General features: G+C 55.2%; 5 protein-coding genes across 5 annotated transcripts; 2 read left to right on the forward strand and 3 right to left on the reverse strand.

Moving 5' to 3' along the window:
- On the forward strand, positions 1–2,703 carry CDEST_14596 (Putative sulfate adenylyltransferase, adenylyl-sulfate kinase, PUA-like superfamily). The gene is made up of 5 exons (XM_062930752.1): positions 1–376; positions 568–595; positions 674–856; positions 921–1,069; positions 1,148–2,703. Exons 1-5 carry the CDS (start codon positions 208–210, stop codon positions 2,341–2,343), a joined length of 1,725 nt encoding a protein of 574 aa, XP_062786803.1. The 5' UTR covers positions 1–207; the 3' UTR covers positions 2,344–2,703.
- Positions 2,704–4,049: 1,346 nt separating this feature from the next.
- Positions 4,050–7,744, forward strand: CDEST_14597 (Putative methyl-CpG binding protein MeCP2/MBD4). The gene has a single exon (XM_062930753.1). The coding sequence runs from the start codon at positions 4,728–4,730 to the stop codon at positions 7,461–7,463; it is 2,736 nt and encodes a 911-aa protein (XP_062786804.1). The 5' UTR covers positions 4,050–4,727; the 3' UTR covers positions 7,464–7,744.
- A 1,004-nt stretch (positions 7,745–8,748) lies between these two features.
- On the reverse strand, positions 8,749–9,927 carry CDEST_14598 (uncharacterized protein; the record flags this gene model as incomplete). The annotated part of the gene is made up of 1 exon (XM_062930754.1): positions 8,749–9,927. One exon carries the CDS (start codon positions 9,925–9,927, stop codon positions 8,749–8,751), a length of 1,179 nt encoding a protein of 392 aa, XP_062786805.1.
- A 61-nt stretch (positions 9,928–9,988) lies between these two features.
- CDEST_14599 (uncharacterized protein) lies at positions 9,989–10,853 on the reverse strand (the record flags this gene model as incomplete). Its single annotated transcript, XM_062930755.1, has 2 exons — positions 9,989–10,272; positions 10,490–10,853. The coding sequence occupies 2 exons, from the start codon at positions 10,851–10,853 to the stop codon at positions 9,989–9,991; spliced, it is 648 nt and encodes a 215-aa protein (XP_062786806.1).
- A 2,349-nt stretch (positions 10,854–13,202) lies between these two features.
- On the reverse strand, positions 13,203–17,019 carry CDEST_14600 (Putative importin-beta domain, armadillo-like helical, exportin-1/Importin-beta; the record flags this gene model as incomplete). Its single annotated transcript, XM_062930756.1, has 7 exons — positions 13,203–13,375; positions 13,431–13,557; positions 13,613–15,656; positions 15,711–15,895; positions 15,957–16,423; positions 16,529–16,607; positions 16,930–17,019. The coding sequence occupies 7 exons, from the start codon at positions 17,017–17,019 to the stop codon at positions 13,203–13,205; spliced, it is 3,165 nt and encodes a 1,054-aa protein (XP_062786807.1).
- Between the last annotated feature and the right edge of the window lie 1,149 nt (positions 17,020–18,168).

Consider the following 18,168-nt stretch of genomic DNA (forward strand, 5'->3'; position numbering starts at 1 on the left):
TTCTCCTGTTTCTACTCATCTGCGATTCCTCCTCCAATCTTCGCACTTAACTCTCTTTCAGCCAGAAGCCACGGGCTCAATTGGTCGTCTTCTTTTCTCCTCGAATCTCTCCGTGGGAGCTTCTCAAAGACCACTCTCCTCCAGTGTCTTCCTGTCCGTTCATCTAACTGAACATCTCTGCCTCGCGCTCCCCCTCAGAAACTCACAATGGCCAACTCTCCCCACGGCGGCGTCCTCAAGGACCTCTTCGCGCGCGATGCGCCGCGCCATTCCGAGCTCCTCGCTGAGGCCGACAAGCTCCCTTCTCTCGTCCTGACCGAGCGCCACCTTTGCGATCTCGAGCTGATCCTCAACGGCGGTTTCTCTCCCCTTGAAGGTGCGTGCGTGTAATTTGCCTTGCCTCCCCGACCTTCCCCCTGAGATCATTCGCAGCGTTGCGCAATGATGGATGGCGGGGTTGCGGCGCGGAAGCAACCCCGCCATGATTTTTTTTGGAGGGGCAATCCCCCCCACGATTACGTCCGAGGCCTAAGAACAGCGGGACTGACCAAGGCAACACCCTCGCAGGCTTCATGACCGAGAAGGACTACAATGGGTACGTTCAGACCAAACCAATCCCATACGGAGAAAGAGAGAGAGAAGAGATGGTCAGTCGCTAACGTGTGTGGCGCAGCGTTGTCAAGAACAACCGCCTCGCTGATGGCAACCTCTTCTCCATGCCCATCACTCTTGATGTGTCCCAGAAGAGCATTGACGAGCTCTCCATCAAGCCCGGTGCCCGTATCACCCTGCGCGATCTGAGAGACGACCGCAACTTGGCCATCCTTACTGTCGAGGATGTCTACAAGCCCGACAGGTACGTCCCGGCCCCAAGGAACATGGCATTGGCCGGGTCTTCTAACAATTTTGCTTTCCGACAGAACCGTTGAGGCCATCGAGGTTTTCGGCAGCGACGATGACACCCACCCCGGTGTCAAGCATCTCTTCAACAACACCAACGACTTCTACGTCGGTGGTAAGCTCGAGGCCATCCAGCGCCTTGCCCACTACGACTTCTTGGACCTCAGATGTAAGTCCACACCTTTCTTTGCCTTGCCCCTTGGAGGAGAGGCAGAGCTCAAGGGGCCCATCAACTGACAACCAAAAGACACTCCTGCCGAGTTGAGACTGCACTTTGAGAAGCTCGGCTGGAACAAGGTTGTCGCTTTCCAGACCCGCAACCCCATGCACCGCGCTCACAGAGAGCTCACGGTCCGCGCCGCCCGATCTCAACAAGCCAATGTCCTCATCCACCCCGTCGTCGGCCTGACCAAGCCCGGTGACATCGACCACTTCACCCGTGTCCGAGTCTACAAGGCCCTCCTCCCCAGATACCCCAACGGTATGGCCGCCCTGGCCCTGCTGCCCCTGGCCATGCGCATGGGTGGTCCTCGCGAGGCCATTTGGCACGCCATCATCCGCAAGAACCACGGCGCGACCCACTTCATTGTCGGCCGTGACCACGCCGGCCCTGGTAAGAACAAGAACGGCAAGGACCACTACGGCCCGTACGACGCGCAGGTCGCCGTCCAGAAGTACTCTGACGAGCTCGGCATTACCATGGTCGAGTTCCAGGAGATGATCTACATCCCCGACCGCGACGAGTACCAGCCCGCCAACGAGATCGCCCCCGGCACCCACACGGCCAACATCTCGGGCACCGAGCTGCGCAACCGCCTCAAGACGGGCAAGGAGATCCCCGCCTGGTTCTCATACCCCGAGGTCGTCAAGGTCCTGCGCGAGCAGAACCCCCTGCCGGCCCAGAAGGGTTTCACTATCTTCCTCACCGGCTACCAGAACAGCGGAAAGGACCAGATCGCCAAGGCGCTCCAAGTCACGCTCAACCAGGGCGGCGGCCGCTCCGTCTCCTTGCTCCTTGGTGAGACGGTCCGCCATGAGCTGTCCTCTGAGCTCGGCTTCAGCCGCGAAGACCGCGACAAGAACGTCGCGCGCATTGCCTTTGTCGCGTCCGAATTGACGCGTGCCGGCGCCGCCGTCATCGCGGCCCCCATCGCTCCCTATGACGATGCCCGCAAGCAAGCGCGCGAGCTCGTCGAGAAGTCGGGTCCCTTCTTCCTCGTCCATGTCGCCACCCCTCTCGAGTATGCCGAGAAGACGGACAAGCGCGGCATCTACCAGAAGGCGCGCGCTGGCGAGATCAAGGGCTTCACCGGCGTCGACGACCCCTACGAGGCGCCCGCCAAGGCCGACCTTGTCGTCAATGTCGAGAAGCAGACGGTCCGCTCCATTGTCCACCAGATCGTGCTGCTCCTTGAGAGCCAGGGTCTCCTGGACCGTTTGTAAACGACCTGCGAGATGGAGAGAGCGAGAAGCGAGTTCACGAAATTATTTTATGCGCCATTCAGCGGTAGTAGATATCAAGGACGGATTTACACAGCGGAGTTGTTCAAAGACAAACCTGGGATAAAAAGCTGTTGATGAGAAATTTTTTTTTACGAAGACTTATGGATGGAAACACGGCATCTCATGCATCGAGTTGCGGGGGCGCGGGGTCTGTGGTCTGGATAGCATAGGTAGTTTGTCCCCCCTGCGTGGCTGCCCCTGCGTGGCTGGCTGGCTACTGGAACCGAACAGCATTTTTCAATGACGATTCGGTTGTAAGAGCAACGAAACGAGTTTGTCGGAAGGCGCCGTTGTGAATTCAGATTAGACTGAGGAACAGCTTTAAAATGCACCAGACCAACAAGCCAACCGTGCGTGCAGATGGGAACCCCGGGGCGCCGGGAAATAACGCCCGAGCCTCGGATGGTGTGTGTGTGTGTGTGAGAGAGAGAGAGAGGAAATGTGATATATTTGGAGAACAGCCCTCTGGTATAGGTAGGTAGGTTAAGAGGTGAAGAGAGATGGTGTGGCCGTTCAAGGTTTCGTGGTCGGAGATGCAAAGCAAGCAGCATGAGAGTGATGCAGCGCGGGCGCTTAGGCAGAGAGTCGCGAGTGATTGGGCGACATTCATACCTACAATAGATATGGGTACCTAGGTAAGGTAGAGCTACATTGCGTCCGGACACACTGCGGTTTCTTGGTGCCCGATGGGACAACGCCGTTGTTGATTTGGCGGGTATCAACACATGGCATGGCGGGGGGTGAGGATGAGGAGGTATGCGGGTAGGTAGGTAGATCAATAGGTCGGTTCCGTTGGTTGGGCGGGAGAGGATGGGGTGTACTTTTGGAAGCACTCAAGAGACAAGATAGAATGTGCATTTCTGACCGAGGAGGGGGCCAGCATGGTGAGACCTGGGCTTCTCTCTCCCTACATGAGGCAGGTGGCAGACATACCTCTGGTCTCAGGTCTGGCGGAATGGCGAGGATGAAGAAGAAGAGTCAGACGCCTGGTCTTGTCCTGCGTGCGGTTGTCGCTCGACTTAGGGATGACGGATGCGAGATGCCTTGGATGTCTTGGAGCGTCGGGTTCTTCGACGAGGTTTTTAGCGGCCATTGCTCAGCCCGAGACATTGAACTGGAATCTCTGACGCTAATTCCCACAGGAGGCTCGCCGCCACTGAGAAGCCCGCCCGGTCGGTGCCTTGCGGCTAGAGCAGAGCATCGCCATCTTCAGTCTCGTGCGGATCTGAGTAGAAGTCTTCGTGGTGATGTATCCGTACTCTGTACTCAATTTAGGTAGTTCTTGTCATACCGTGCGGCAACAACACGGCGCTCATTGCCAATGTATAGATACACAGTGCGACCTTGTGTGGTCCGAGCTTCTGCATCCACTGACTCCTGGCACTGGGCAGTGTCCGTTGTGGATCCCAAGGGACCTCAGCCCGGTGCCACGTCAGGCTTCCCTCTCTCTAGCAAAGAGAAGAGACAGGCGACGAATGTGTCACCGCCCAGCCTACCTACCTAGGTACCCAGTGTTTTCAGTGTCCCTTTTCAACTGAAGGATCCACTATTTCTGGGACCTGTCGCCGGCCCAGCCTACCAGCCCTCCAAACCCGCCTCCCCCCTTCACGCAGTCGCTCCTCGTCCAACAAACAGGCTACAGGGGGCTCCGTCTGTTTCTGTGGTCGAATCACACTCAGCTGCGTTGCTCGACGGCGAGATTCGCAACCGCCCGCGCCCATCTTTCGACTCATCGCTCTCCCTTCCATCGTCTGGCCTGCCTTCGGACTCTGCACTCTTCTCTCAGGTGTCATCCCCGTCGTCGATTGTTTTATGCCTTCTACATCATTTCCCAGCCTGACACAAACGAGGCGGTTTCTCGACGACTCGAACCGAGCACTGACGCAGAATTTGACCAAACGGAACCCCCCCGTCATCTTTCGTTCCAAGTCAGGGGTGGGCATTTTCCCTCAAAATCCTAACGCAGGATTCCCCAGTTTTGTGACAACTCCCGAGAGCTCGCTTCAACGATTTCGGGTCGGTGAATAAACCCCAGACCAGGTCCTGCCTGCTTCTTTTCCCGCCTGTTTCCTCCAAAATCATCCAACCTTGATCCTCACAGTTCGAACACGACGGCCCGCTTCGCCATCAGCTCGCCAAAAACCTTCCTGCCCACCCTCTCGCAAAGCTCACTTGGGCTCTTTGCTTGATTGATTTCATTCTGTAGGCGGCATCGGGGCCCAATCTGTACCGACTACTACACCTCGCACACAAATCAAATCCCCGCAACACCAGCAACAGCAACAACGCGGCCTAGCTCTCGGGCTACGCCTCCATGCTCCATCATGTCTTCTAAAGACCGTGACGTCGACCTCGACGTTGATCGGCCCCCGCGCGACAAGACCGATAAGTCGGAGAAGAAGGCCTCGAGAAGCAAGTCGGAGCGCAGTAGCAGACCCGATAGAGAAAAGGGCGACAGAGAGCACCGCTCCCACCGCGTGAGCTCGCGCTCCTCTAGATCCAAGATGGCAGACGGCAGCGGCCTCGGAAGTGACCTCAATTCCCACTCTCACCGTCGCCACCGCACCCGCGAAGAACGAGACCGCGATCGAGAGAGGGACCGCGGCCACGACCGCTCCGCCTCCATGACCGACCTTGTCCCCGAAATGTCTCGCACCTCGCTCACCGGCCCGGCCTCGACTGACCGCATCTCGATGCCCTACCCGACCTTCAGCAAGGCGCATAGCAAAGAGGCCGTCCGCGGCAGTCGCGAGGATGTGTCCGAGTCGGCCGTGGGCCCCACGAGGAGGAACGACCCCTTCACGCCCGAGGCAACGGACCTGGGCGGCAGCGAACTCAAGCGATCCATGAGCGTCGAGCATTCCGACAAGCAGCGCAAGGTTTCGTCCAAGAAGGAGTCGAGGCCCCCTAGCCCGCCCGAAACCGACTTGTCGGGTAAGAGACGCTCAGGCACCCCTGAGGAGTCGTCTAAGAAAATGCGCGAGGAACGCTCAAGCTCGAGGCTCAGCGGAGACTCGTCCAAGAGAGACCGGGAGGATAGGCCAAGCTCGCGCCTTAGCGGCATCTCACGATCGGGCTCCAGAGCAGACGACAAGTCTCGGCTGAGCTTCAAATCCAAGACGAGTAGCCAGGCTACCTACGTCAAGTCGCCGGCGTTCCCCCCTGGTGTGCAGGAGAGTTTAAACATCAAGCCGAGCGCTTCCAGATCCTCTTCGAAGCGGAGTTCGTCGAGCAAGAAGAGCCGGAGACCGGAGTACTACGACGGTGACTCGTCCCCCGAGAGCCTCCAGGATTCGTCTCCCAGAACCCCGACACAGGCGCCACCCTTCCCGCCACCCTTCGCTGTGCATGACAAGCCCCCAGGGCCTCCTCAGGTTTACCCCGAGAACGACATCACTCCGTCCGCAACACCAATGACCGATATGGGTCCCCCGACCGACCCTCCTCCCCCGCCGCCGCCGCCGCCGCCGCCACCCGTTGACGTCCAGGAAGCACCGCGCGTCGACTATCTTTTGCAAAATGGCGGACTCATACAACCGATTCCCAAGACATTTCTCTCCGTCCTGCCCCGGCAAAATGGCGCCAGGCCATCTAACCCACCCCTGGTTGGCCCGCAGACTTTGTTCGCGCCATTTTTCAACCTTTTGGACCAGTATAATTCGGTCCTCAACCGTAACGGTTCCGTGGCAGTCGCGACCGGTCACCGATCAGTAGCTCGGCGTCTGCTGGACCGTCTTGAAAACGTGTTCTCGAGAGAGCTCCCCGAGCACGGATGCACCTGTGTGGTCTGCGAACGGGGTCCCGATATTCAGCATCGCGGTTTGGGCTGGGGGGAAGTTCTTGAATGGGTCAGCGGTCGTATCGATCTTCCCCAGTGGCCGCCGTTCGACCTGGCAAGCTTGGGGTCCAAGGCTGCGGAGGTGTCCGCGGAGTTGCCACCCCGGCCCGACTCGCCGGTCAAGATCGATCCTGACATCGCCGAGGAATTTCGCGAGCACTATCTCAGACAGTCTAAGAAGGTTAGGGGGGCTGTGGATAAGTGGCTCAACACTTGCGGTGAAACGGCGGCGCCACCGCCTCAGGACGTAGATGACGAGACTCTGACGTTTGCCATACTGACGAACTTGGACCCTGAAGACCAACCCTACTTCAATGCCATACTTGTGGGTTCCAACCATCCCAAGCCCGCAACAAGAGCACCAACGCCGTTGCACCGCGCGCGCCCTGACCTCCTCGTCAGGACAGGGTTAGCTCTGCAACGTCTCTACCGGTTGACGCAAGTGCCGCGAGACGCCGAGGTCGCCATGTACCTCGTCAAGAACCCTCACACCCACGACCTTCTCGTCACAATGTCCGATATCAACACGCAAGAATGGGAAATCTTGACTTCTGGCAGGTTCGACGGTTTCCTCTGGTCCGGAGCCGATGGCGACGATGGTTCTACTCCCACAGCTGAATCGCGCGGCGCCACCCCCGCGAGCAACTACGTCCCCTCTAGACCTTCTACGATGAGCCCGGGCGTTCGAGGAACGCCAGGCTTCCCAGGATCTCGCAATACGACGCCGTTCTCGGCCTACTCCCGCGGCGCCACTCCGGCGTCTTTCGTTAGCAACGCGTCGTCCGCGGCGGCGAATCGTCAAGCAGTATCACGGGACGAGGAGATGGAGATGGCCGTCCTCGCAGAGGTGGAGCGGGAGATTTATCAGGGCATGGAAGCGCTAGAAGATGCCTTTGAGGCGCTCCACCTCAAGGCTGAAGTCGTCCGGACGGGCTTGCGCAACCGCGGCGCCGGTCTGATGCACAGCCTCCAGAGCCGCCGGCGCATCGACGTCCTCCCTATCCCGGGCTCCGGTAACTCGCAATCATCGGGCTACGAGCGCCCTAGTTGGGCGCAGGGCGATTACGACGCCAACAGCGACAGCGAGTGGGGAGGCGACGATTTTGAGCTCGCCCCAGACGACTCGGCGAGCAACATCAGCAGCTCGCGGCACCGACGGCCCAAGAGGCGGACCGAGAGGAGGACGCCGGCGCCGATAGAGGAGGATGAAGAGGAAAACTGAACTCTCGAAGGAAATAAATGATGATGGATGGGAAATGAGATTTTACGAATCACCTTGATGAAATGGGAGGGAAATGCTTCCGCGTCCAAGTCATGAAAAACGATTGGAAAAGAGAAAATGAAATGATGATGCCAAAGTCCTTGAAGCCAAATGTTCTTTTGATGCTGCGTGCTGTGGGACACCAAAGGATGGAAGCTGTTTGCGATCCGGACTGATGCCGTTGTTGATGTCGGAATATCAGACTACGCCGGCTTGTCATTACTGGATAACGGGGACGCGTAAGGATGGATGAAGAGCCGAACACTTGCAAACCGGACTGAGAGTAGACGAGAGAAGAGAACAAGAGGATATACTGCTCTGAGGATGAAGGCAGGCAGGCAGGCGGTGATATCCTCACTCTCGTGGTCTGTCAGAGGCCGAATTTGAAGCTTGGCAGGTCCTCCCTGGTTTTCATTCACCCCCTTTCTTCTTCTGTCTTGCTGGCCGAATGGGACGAGGGACGGCGCGGAATTGTTATGCGCACCTACCCTCATCGGAAGATTCCTCTGGTCACTGTGATTTGATCCGGTTCGGTCGGTTAGTTGCATCGTCACGGAGTCTTGGGTGTCCAATCTCCTGCCGCGTTGATGCGGTCAGGTCTCTTATCTTGAATTGCTGTGAATTCGAGGGTTCAAGATAGATGAGGGTTTGTCTTTTATTATTAGTTAAATCTTAAATCGGTCTCTTGCTCGCTCGGATAAGTCATAGGCCTTCTTATGTCTCTCTTTCGGGACGGTAACATCATAGCATGAAAGGAAGCAACTAGTAAACTCGCTATATCAATTTTAGGAGGAAATCGCGCGGGAAGTTTGGGGGCTTTCTTATGTGGCAAATTACGAATCAAGCGCTTCTTCCATTGCCCGTGAAATCCCATCTTTCGCCCTCGTTCCTTCCTTCCCTGAGTGCCTCTCTCCCTTGATCGCAATGAAGGAGAGAATCAAGACGTCGAGAAAGATATGCCCGAGATCGAATATCGCCGATGCATTGGATGGAAAGGAGGAAAAGGCCCCTCAGCTGATCCACCGCTCTCGCGAATACTTGAATATCGTCGAGGGCAAAGAACTCATTCTCGATGGCGAATTTACGAATAGAAACGCAAGTCTCTCGCCTTCCTCCTTCCACCATCCTCGCCACAAAGCTTCATCCCTCAACCCTCATGTTCCTGGCCCTCACTTTCGCTGCCAGCCACCTGCTGAACACCAGCTACGTCTCCGGGTGTCAGGACACGGTCCAAGCTCTTGAGACTTCACTTCAGGACTTTGGTGGTCTTGTCTGCCGACTTGAACTCCTCCAGTTCCCTCTCGGCACGCTTCTTTGTTGACCTGAGCGCCCGTTTTTCGCCCTTGTTCGACTTCCGGAGTATATTGATGACCTGGGAAAGGGACAGAAGGACTCGTTGTAGGCTGCCTCGGAGAGCTCGATTATCCTGACGGAGCTGATTTAGAGTGATATCTTGCCTTTGAAGCAGGTCGGATTGAGTGCGGAATTGGTTATCGAGGTTTTGAAGTCGGTTGGACTGCTCTCGAAGCTGACTGGAGTGGTCGTTGAGATTTTCGTGACATTCGCGAAGTTGACCTGCTTGATCATGAAGCTGGAGAGATTGGCCTGCCGAAATGGCTGTTAGGTTGTTGTCGATGGCATCAACGGCTCGTTTCAGCTCCTTTCGGGAGCTGCGCTTCTTTACCTTGGGGTGGACCGGGCCCGAGGTGTCGATATTAAGTGCGCTCCCAAGCGAAGAGTTCACGTCACTGGTTGAATCAGTAACCTTGGACGCCTTCGTGGTGTCGTCGTTCTGGATATCGTTGACGCCAGCTGCAATAGCTGCACTGGTGCCCGGGAGAACATGAGGCTCCCCTTCGACCTGAGGGCTCTCACGATTGGGGTACTTGCCGAGTCCATCATCTTCAAACTCATCAGCGAGACTATCAGCGCTTGGAAGTCTTCCTAGTGGATTAAAAAGGCCAGATAATGGAGACAATCTCTCGTTTTTGATGATGCTTTGCTCATGCATCAAGGTTGGTTTTCGAGACGCCTGACCGAGAGGTCCCGGTCTCCATGGCTGGAAAGGGTCTTTCTGGGCAGCCTCTGCCGAAATCTTTTGCTTTTTGTCTTGGGATGAATAACCGTCCTCATCTTCGATACTGCGCTTCAGTCCTGTTGGTCTCGCACCGAGTCTTTTCTCCTCCTGTGTCAACTTCGCATTACAGCATTTCTCTGCATCCCAACCGGCCTCTGCCAGCATATCGACAATTGGGGCCGGTATGACGAGGTTGTTCAAGATTCGAACTGCTTCCATCATAGATGGAGGAGGTGGTTTGTTTCGTCTATTGGGGTTTTCCCAGCTGGCCATGAGCTGCATGTGAGGTAGCTGCTTGGAAACTTCTGCGGGTTTCTTGTCGTTCTCGTCCCAAATCATGGAACCCATGAGGTAATTGTCGATGGCACGGTTGGAGGTATGATACCCGTGCTCATCGTAAACGGGATTCTTATTCTTCCTTGCCCATCTCTTCCAACCGAGGAGCGTCTTTGGGCCAGTTTTCTGACCTTTCTTCGGTGTCACCTTCGTAGTAGATTTTGACGAGGAAGCCGTAGTCATCATGGCGGTTGGATAGAGCGGGAGTTCCCTGGGACCTCCGTTCGTTCCAGGGGGTTTCATAGTAATGGAATCTGTGATGGAATCGGTCACTTCCGTAGCCAGTGTCAGAGGCGGGACTGTCGAAGCTGAGTGCGGATCCAAAGTCTTCGACGTCATTGCCGACACCAAATTTGACTGTGAAGCCATATGTGTTAGTATCCACGTACTTGCAGTAAGCAAATCAAACCCAAAATCAGTGCTGTGCTGAAATAAAGTAGTTCAAAGTCAGAGGACGAGCAGGATGGGGAGAAATGAGAGTAAGTGAGACGGGGGTTGTATACCATCGATCCCGGTTGCAGTTTCCTTTCTTGCCCCTTAGAATACGGATCGCAGCACTTGGAAGGATCCCAACCGGCTTGAGTGAGTGAGTCGACGATATCGTCAGGGAGTCTCAGGTTATTGATGATCCTCAGAGCCTCAAGATCAGGAGCGAAAGGGACGCAATGCGGCTGGATGCGCTGCGGGCCACGGACCATGGAAATGTAAACCTGCTGCTTCGTCTTGTCCGCGGGTGCTTGCGCTTCGTCGTCCCACGTAACGTTCTCGAGCTGCTTGATTACCTCTTTGCCGGCGAAGCCCAAGTATACCCCCAGCTCTTCGTCGAATCTGTATGTATTACACACATCCGGCTCTATCAAGAAGAATGCCGAATGGATTTGCTGCTTTGACCAGACTTTCCATGCCTCAATTCCCTTGGGAGGAGTTGCTTCAGACATTTTCCTTAGGTGAGACTGCTGTTTTGTAACAAGTGTTCTAGGCCATGCTAGATAGGTAGGAGGAAAAGAGAAGAAGTGAAGTGAGTGAAAAGGAAAAAAAGAAGGGGAAGGACCAATTAGATAGACCACACAGCCTTCAAGCAAGGTAACCATGAGGCAGGCACGCCGGATAGAACTTGCTTCTTTCTCTTCCTTCAGTTGGAGTAGTAGTGATAAGATGAAGCTGAAGGACAGAGCATACATGTTTTCATCTGTTTCTGTTAGAATAACACCCTCAGGATCAAGGTGACCAGCAAGTGCAGGTGAATAAACCAACTCGGTCTCGTGTTTGATTACGCACCAACGCTAATAGCCCCATTTGACATTATGTCTGTTTGGCCAGCATCTTATGGTCTGAGGATTGGCGTCAAGACAAAGCTGTCTGGAGTCCGGCGTAAAACTGTTGAGAATACAGGACAGAGTTATTTTCTGATGAAGTATTACATCTCGTGTCTAGTTCCGTTTATTGTAAAACTTGCGTTCGGATGAATTTGTTTGAAACCCGCGGTAAACCCCTATTCCCTTGATTGCAGGACACTGAACGAAGCACCCTCGTTCTAATCTTGATAGTTTGTGGAAGGATTCTTTTCAGTCCTTTGAATTCGAACCTCTGGTGGGGAGCGACCTCCTGGCAAAAGATTGCCTTTAGGACCAGCCTGCCTTAGCGATTGGAAAGGCCCGGCTGTTCTGCATCTTTGGAGATGGTGGTCGCGGACAAATGATTGACCACTTCTGTCTCTGCCTTACTGTGTTAGTTGGTCCACATCCTTTTGCTTTTTTCTTCATGGATGCATGTCTGAACGGTGTGTCTTGTAATAAGACTTTCGACTCCACCGAGAAGGTTGTAATATAAAGTGATGCACAATTCGCCCTGTATGTATCGTGGAAAGATTGCTGATGCTTACTCAATTTGCTACTAGCAACACCCCTATGTAGTAAAGCCCGCTTAGGATCACATGTTTGTTTTTTCAAGTATGCATAGATGGTGCATCCTTTGCCGGAATTAGGGCATCAGAAAGCTCTACTACCTTTAGTCTCACAAGTTCTGGGTGAGATTTACCACTTCTTTCTCACAATCAACGTCCAATCATATGTCAGCCTTGATGAGGATTTAGGGTTTTTTTGGTTTTGTTTTGGTGAACAATTGTCTTTTAGAATATCCTCATGAGAGCCAGCTATCCCGGCACTCATTACCACACTGAGGGTTATCAAAGTGTCAACCTTGCTGAAGAGCACCAACCGTAATCTTGGTCGACTTCTGAGACCAGTCTACGGATTGACGAAGGCCTGTCGGATCGGATGGTATTGCCCTGACTATGTTACTGAGGGCAATGGTGGCTCTCATGTATATCATCTCGGCACTCACGAGGGTCACGTCCACGGAGACGTTTGGAAAGAGTAGCTTATTGCTCGTAGCTGGCGACACCAAGAGATTGGCCCTCTGTTTGGTCATCGACAGACGCTGTTGATCTTGCGATTGATCCCGAGGGCCCTGGCTGGATCCCCTGCTTCGTAAAAAGTCTCCAAGTAAAGTCTCATTAGGTCGTTCTCCTTGTTGACGAGCGTCTACGTGAAATCCGCACCAGAACAAAAACGCCATATAGAGCCGCCGGTGTTCATGTCACACGTCGTCCCCCAGTCGACGAGCCCAAGGAACTCGAGTCATGTTGAACTGATTTTGAATTTTTCAAAGGAATCTGGGGGAATTTAACTACCTACGACTTCGGGGGCATCATGAGCTTTACCTCCACATACACGCGGGCCACCCCTACGATGCTATGCCTTGCCGTCAGTAAAAGACAACCATGACGACGACGACGACGACAAGCGAAACATCCATCCTCCATGGCGTCACACCAGAAAACCCAAACAACAACTGCCGTCTTCCTCCCCGTGCCGTCCCTCCAGCCAACGACGGCCACAAAGGAGGGGAAGCCGTGCTTGGGAGCCACCACCCAATCTTGTCCTTGCCCCTCTCATATCCAGCTGGCCTCCGGCCGTCGTTTGCACGCTCTAATGCTCTTATAGATCTTTTTTCCTTTTGGACCTCTTGTACTCTTTAGGGATGGGGGTAATCGTAATTCTTTGCCTCGTCAGTCTTTCTCCCGCAGCTGCTTGTCAACGACAGCTTTTGGCAGCTTCGAGCCTTGCCCACTAGCGTGCATTGCGGCGGTGGCTCCTTCGGATCATCTCGCGTCTCCCTCTTATGATTGAGAGCTGAGGCGGCCAGAGGCCACTACGTTCTGACACAACCCTCACAGCTCCTCGAGGGGCCCGGCTCGGTCATCGATGACATCTCCCGTAGGCTTTTTAGCTGGCACCGCCGTTGACAGGTGCAGCACCTTGTTGTTGGGCAAGGGCCAGCTGAGCGGCCTGGGCGTTCTCGGTCGCCTTCTGCATGACACCCTGCAGGGCAGCCTGGTCCTCGGCGGTAAGGTGGGAGGCCAGCGACTGATAGAATTGGGGCTGCTCCTCTTCCATCTCTGTTCGGGTGTTAGTCACGCCTTTCATGCCAAGCCGGACAGAAAGAACACTTACTCATCAGAGTCGCGCTGAACAGCTGGTACGGGTCCACCTTGTCCAGAGGGGACTCAAGCAGCACACTATCTTCACCGAGGTCGTCCTCAGACTCGATATCCTCCACGTTACGACCGAACTTCTGAGCCTGTTTTAAGTGTTAGTTGAGTCAAAAGTGCAAGGCTGGCTGGGTTGCTACTCGCCTCCTCGTTCAAGAACTCCAAGTAAGCGGTGCTCTCATCCCGACCGTCGTTGGTCTCCTCCTCATCGGCCTCGTCCTCGACGTTCCAGTTGGCCTCGTCCTCCGCCCATTCGTCCTCTTCACCATACTCATAGTTGCCTGCCTCGAGGTGGTAGTCATCGCGCAGAGCCTCTTCGCGGTTCTTCATGGCAGCGGGCAGGGTCTTGAATAGCTCTGTGACGCCCTGGAGCAAGCGAGGCCAGCCGACAGCAATGCTCTGGGGGACCTGGTCGGCCTTGAGGCTGAGCAGGGCCGCAATGGCGACGATGCAGAGCTTCTTGTCGTGAACCCTGGTGAAGTGGGACATGCTGCCAAACCACAAGCTGAAGAACCTGTTGGTCCAGCCCTTGGTCTCGAGGATGTGGAGAGTAAGGACGGGGTTGTAGTGGATGGAGTTGATGACAAGCTCCATGAGGTGGATCTTGTAGGCCTTAACCTTCACGTCCTGGGCACTGAAAACGTTCATCGCGAACTCGATGAATCGCAACACGTAGTTGTCGATATGGCCACGGAGATTCAACATCATGGCCTCGGCTAGCTTGCAGGCGCAAATACGGTCAACACCGCCGACCTTGTTGTCGTTGAACATATCGGAGATCATAGAGAAGAGGGCCTCAATGTACTCGGGCTTCTGAACCAGCTGGCCAGCGCCGTACTGGACAAAGTTGTCCAGAGCCGGCAGCATGTCTTCCAAGTACAACTCAGCACCTGCCTTAAAAGTGGCGTGGATGAGCTCGAAAGCCTGCCACATAGTAGGGGAGATGCCCTTGGCAGCAAACGTGCAGCTGTCGATGATCTCGAAAACTTCATTGTAAAGATCGTACAGCTTGTTCTCCAGCGTGACCTGGATAACGGGCATAAGTACAGCCTCAATGTGCAGGAGCACATCAGGAGTGCTTTCGAGGGTAAGAATGAGAGTGCCGATCGTCTGAAGAACACCGAGAGCAGTAATACTCTTCTCGTCAAGGTAGTCTCCAAACTCGTCGTCGCCATTGTCCTTGTTCTTGTCCAGTACCTCGCGAACAATGCGGAGATAGGTGTCTCTCAACTGCTCGCTCAGGGCAACCGCAAACGGCGTCAGTTCCGTAGCGAAAACCTCGACGAAATCCTCCATGACGTTGGCGAGGGCGTCGATGTCGGCCTCGTTTGCGAGCTTAAGGAGCTGCTGCATAATGGTAGGAATACTCTGCTGCATGCTGGTACGGATGATGTCGTGTCTGATGAGGGGCTGCAGGGCGAGTGCAGCAGTCACACGGACTGGCAGGGCCGGGTCCGCCATGCAGTCGAGAATGTGGCGGTAGATTGTGAGGAGGTTGTTCTGGTCCTGGAAGTTGAGCTGCTCAAACTTCTCGATAGTGTCGCAAGCACGCGCGCGCAGGTAGCCCTGGGGGCTCGTGAAATCGGGGAAAACGTAGCGGACGAGGAAGTACTCGACCTGATCGGCGATGGGGCTCTTCTTGCCCAAGATAACCGGGGCCAGGGTACCGATCATTCTCAAAGCGCCCTCCTTGGCAATGTGGTTCTTCTTGTCATCCGGCGCCTGCTCGTACTCGTTGACGACGGCGTTGACGAACTTGAGGATCTCGAAAGTCTGCTTTCTCCGGTTCTTGGTCAAACCAACGAGGAAGTTGGTGGCGGCAACGTCGGGGGCCGAGGCCTCTTCGTAAAAATTGAGTTTCCTGTGGAGGTACTCATCCGGTTCGTCCTCGAACTTCTCAATGTCCTCGTCGGACAGGCATAGAACGGGGAAGACGAAATGGGTAACCAGGTTCTGCAGGTGAGGCTTGAGGTGGTTCCACATCTCCTTGGGACGCACCGACTCGTCGAGGAAGACCAGCGTGTAGGACAAGCAGGGTCTGCTGAGCCAGGCCGTCTTCGCAACCCACTTCTCGATCTCGGCCAAGTAGTGCTTGAGGATCTCGGGCGCAATGGTGGCGGAGAACTCCTTGGCAAAACGAACCGCATCCTCGTCCTTTGTGTTGGTGATGGATTGGGGGTTGCCGTGTCTGGCGCGCTGTTAGCCAAGCCTCACGTCATCGTGGAGCGTCGAGCCTTCTTACCTGATGAAGAGTCTGTTCAGGTTGAAGTACGCCCACTTCTTGGCCTTCCACCAGTGGTGTTTCTCACGCTCGTATGAGTCGTCGGCCATGGCGCTGGCCGGCGTGGTCTTGGAAACGGTCTGGAGGAAAACGGTGCACCATCCGAAGTTGGTCTGTTGGGCGCGAAGGAAGGCAGAAAGCTCGAGCTAGTAGGGTATTGTCAGCCAACATTACCACGGCAAGCAAGACGAAGATTTCAGTGTATACCCAGGTCGCGTGCTTATAGGCCTTGAGGGCCAGATGAAGCATCTCGCCAGCCTCATCGCTCTCCTGGGCAACGAGCTCGTTGCAAATGGCTAACAGCCTAGGGAAGCTGGCCTCGATTATCTTGTCAAAGTGCACCCTGTTGTCACCGTCCGAGGACTTGAATCGGTAGGCGCGGCAGATGGCGAGGAGGCACTGCAGGCCTGCCAGGACGGATGCAGCATCGTTCGTGTTCAGAAGCTGCATGGTGTAGTCCATAAAGTTGGGCCACTTCTCGGGGAAGTCAAAGTGCAGGATGCGCTGGAGGACGGGGATCAACTGCTGCCGGACCAGGCCCTGGGAGGCGGCCATGATGGGCAGCAGGCGGTCGCGGAAGCGTGCCTTTTCATCTTCGGCGATCTGTGTCTCGTTCGGGCTGTGCTCCGACTTTTCCCATCCCCGATTTACGCGGTTTTTGATATAGATGACGGCTAGAGCAGAGGGGTGACGGTTTAGTACACGCCTTGCTGACCGAAAGGAGATGATATACGGCAGCCAAGGACAGAAGGAGGCTTCGAATAGGTTCGTCTACATACTTGATAGTCGCACACTGTTGTCTTGCTCGTTCTGGAGGACATCGAGGAGAACGTCCATAAACCCGGGGTGTTCTTCGATCTAGTTGTCGCGAGAAGGTATGTTAGCGGGCCGATCCAAGAGTAATAACATGGGACGCGATGTGCGCCGTCGTCCCTCTGTCCGTTGGACCCGGTAGTCGGTTGTCTGGAGCGGACCCGGGACGCGATGAGAAATGGGCGGCAGTCGGGCGTGCGTATCGTCCATGTTGTATATGTGCGTGCGGTGCGATGTAGTGCGGATCGTCTCGGTACGGTAAGGGGGGTCATTTCGTGGGGGAGGAGGGGGGGAGATCAGGACGAGAAGGGGGATGCGGGAAGCGAGGAGAGAGAGGGTGCGGAAGGAAACGAATGGTTTCTCATACCTGCTTCAGCTGAATCTCAGCCCGCCGTCTCGTGTCGGCATCGGGGTCCAAACTGGCCGCGAGCAGGCCTCGAATCGCCGAAGTGTCCATCTTGGGTGAATTGACGGGGTGATGTCGAGGCGAAGGCGGGATAGGAGTTGAGAAGAAGGAAAGCGGTGCGGGTGGTGAAGACAAAATTTTGGGCGGGTCGTCTGTGTTGCCTCGAAATGGCGGGGCATACCACGGCGGTGCGGTGCGTGGTGTGCGTCGAGACTGTCTGTCTGCTGCGTGCGTTAGGTAGGTTGGCGGCTGCTGCTGCTGTTGCTGCTGGCTGCTGCAACTATTGCGGATGGACAAGTCAGGTCAAGGGGCCTAAGGGTCGACAGGGACAGTGGACGTTCGGATAGGTATTCGTAGGTAGGTTGGAAAAATGAGGTACCTCGTGCGCTATCAAAACTGCGGCAACGTCAGCTACTGGCGCTGCTGGTGGTGGTGGCGGTGGTGGTGGTGCTAGGCTCAGGCCTGATGCATGGTGTAGCTACTTGCGCGTGTACCTAAGTTGGCTGCTGTTAGTGGGAAGCGTGGGCTTTGGCGGGATAACGTAAGGCGGCGGTTGAGGGGCAGCGGGTTAGACTTCTGGCCGACGGGAGAAAGTCACTGGGATTTGAGGTGGCAGAAAGGACAGGAAGCCTTGGGCTGTGGATACTGCCTGTTGGTTGGTCGGCTGCCGCAAGGTTGTCAGGAGAAGAAATGTCTGTGTGTGTCTGTCTGATTTGCGTGGGACGAGACGGTGCGGCTTGTTGTAAGGCAGCGTAAAGCTGGGGTTGATTGGCTAGTGCTCGGATTTCCCAGACGCCAAATTCCCTAGGTAGTTATGTACCTAGGTAGGTAGAAATTACGCATGAACAATGAACAATGCCGGCGTACGTGGGTATTGTTGTGCCTTCGACTTATCCTCCTCGCATGTTTGTTGTCGGCAAAAAGGGAACGGGAGGAGAAGGTTCAACAAGTTGTCAGACGAAACGATGTCTCTTCGTTGTGCTTGCCTCTCTCGGCTCTTCTCTAAGTAAGAGGTTCAAATTGATACTAATTGTTTTCATTCGAGGTATTATGAGTATTCGTTTTGGTATCCCTCCCCCTGTTTACTGCCTCTTGGGGTGGCCTGACCGGCAAGTGGCATTCACTGCTGGCTGGAATGCTATGGACTTTCCTGGTCCGGACGGATTCAGAACCCCAACCTCAGGCCTCAGAGTGCACAAG

Source organism: Colletotrichum destructivum, chromosome 10 (assembly GCF_034447905.1).
Source record: "Colletotrichum destructivum chromosome 10, complete sequence".
NCBI classification, from domain to species: domain Eukaryota; kingdom Fungi; phylum Ascomycota; class Sordariomycetes; order Glomerellales; family Glomerellaceae; genus Colletotrichum; species Colletotrichum destructivum.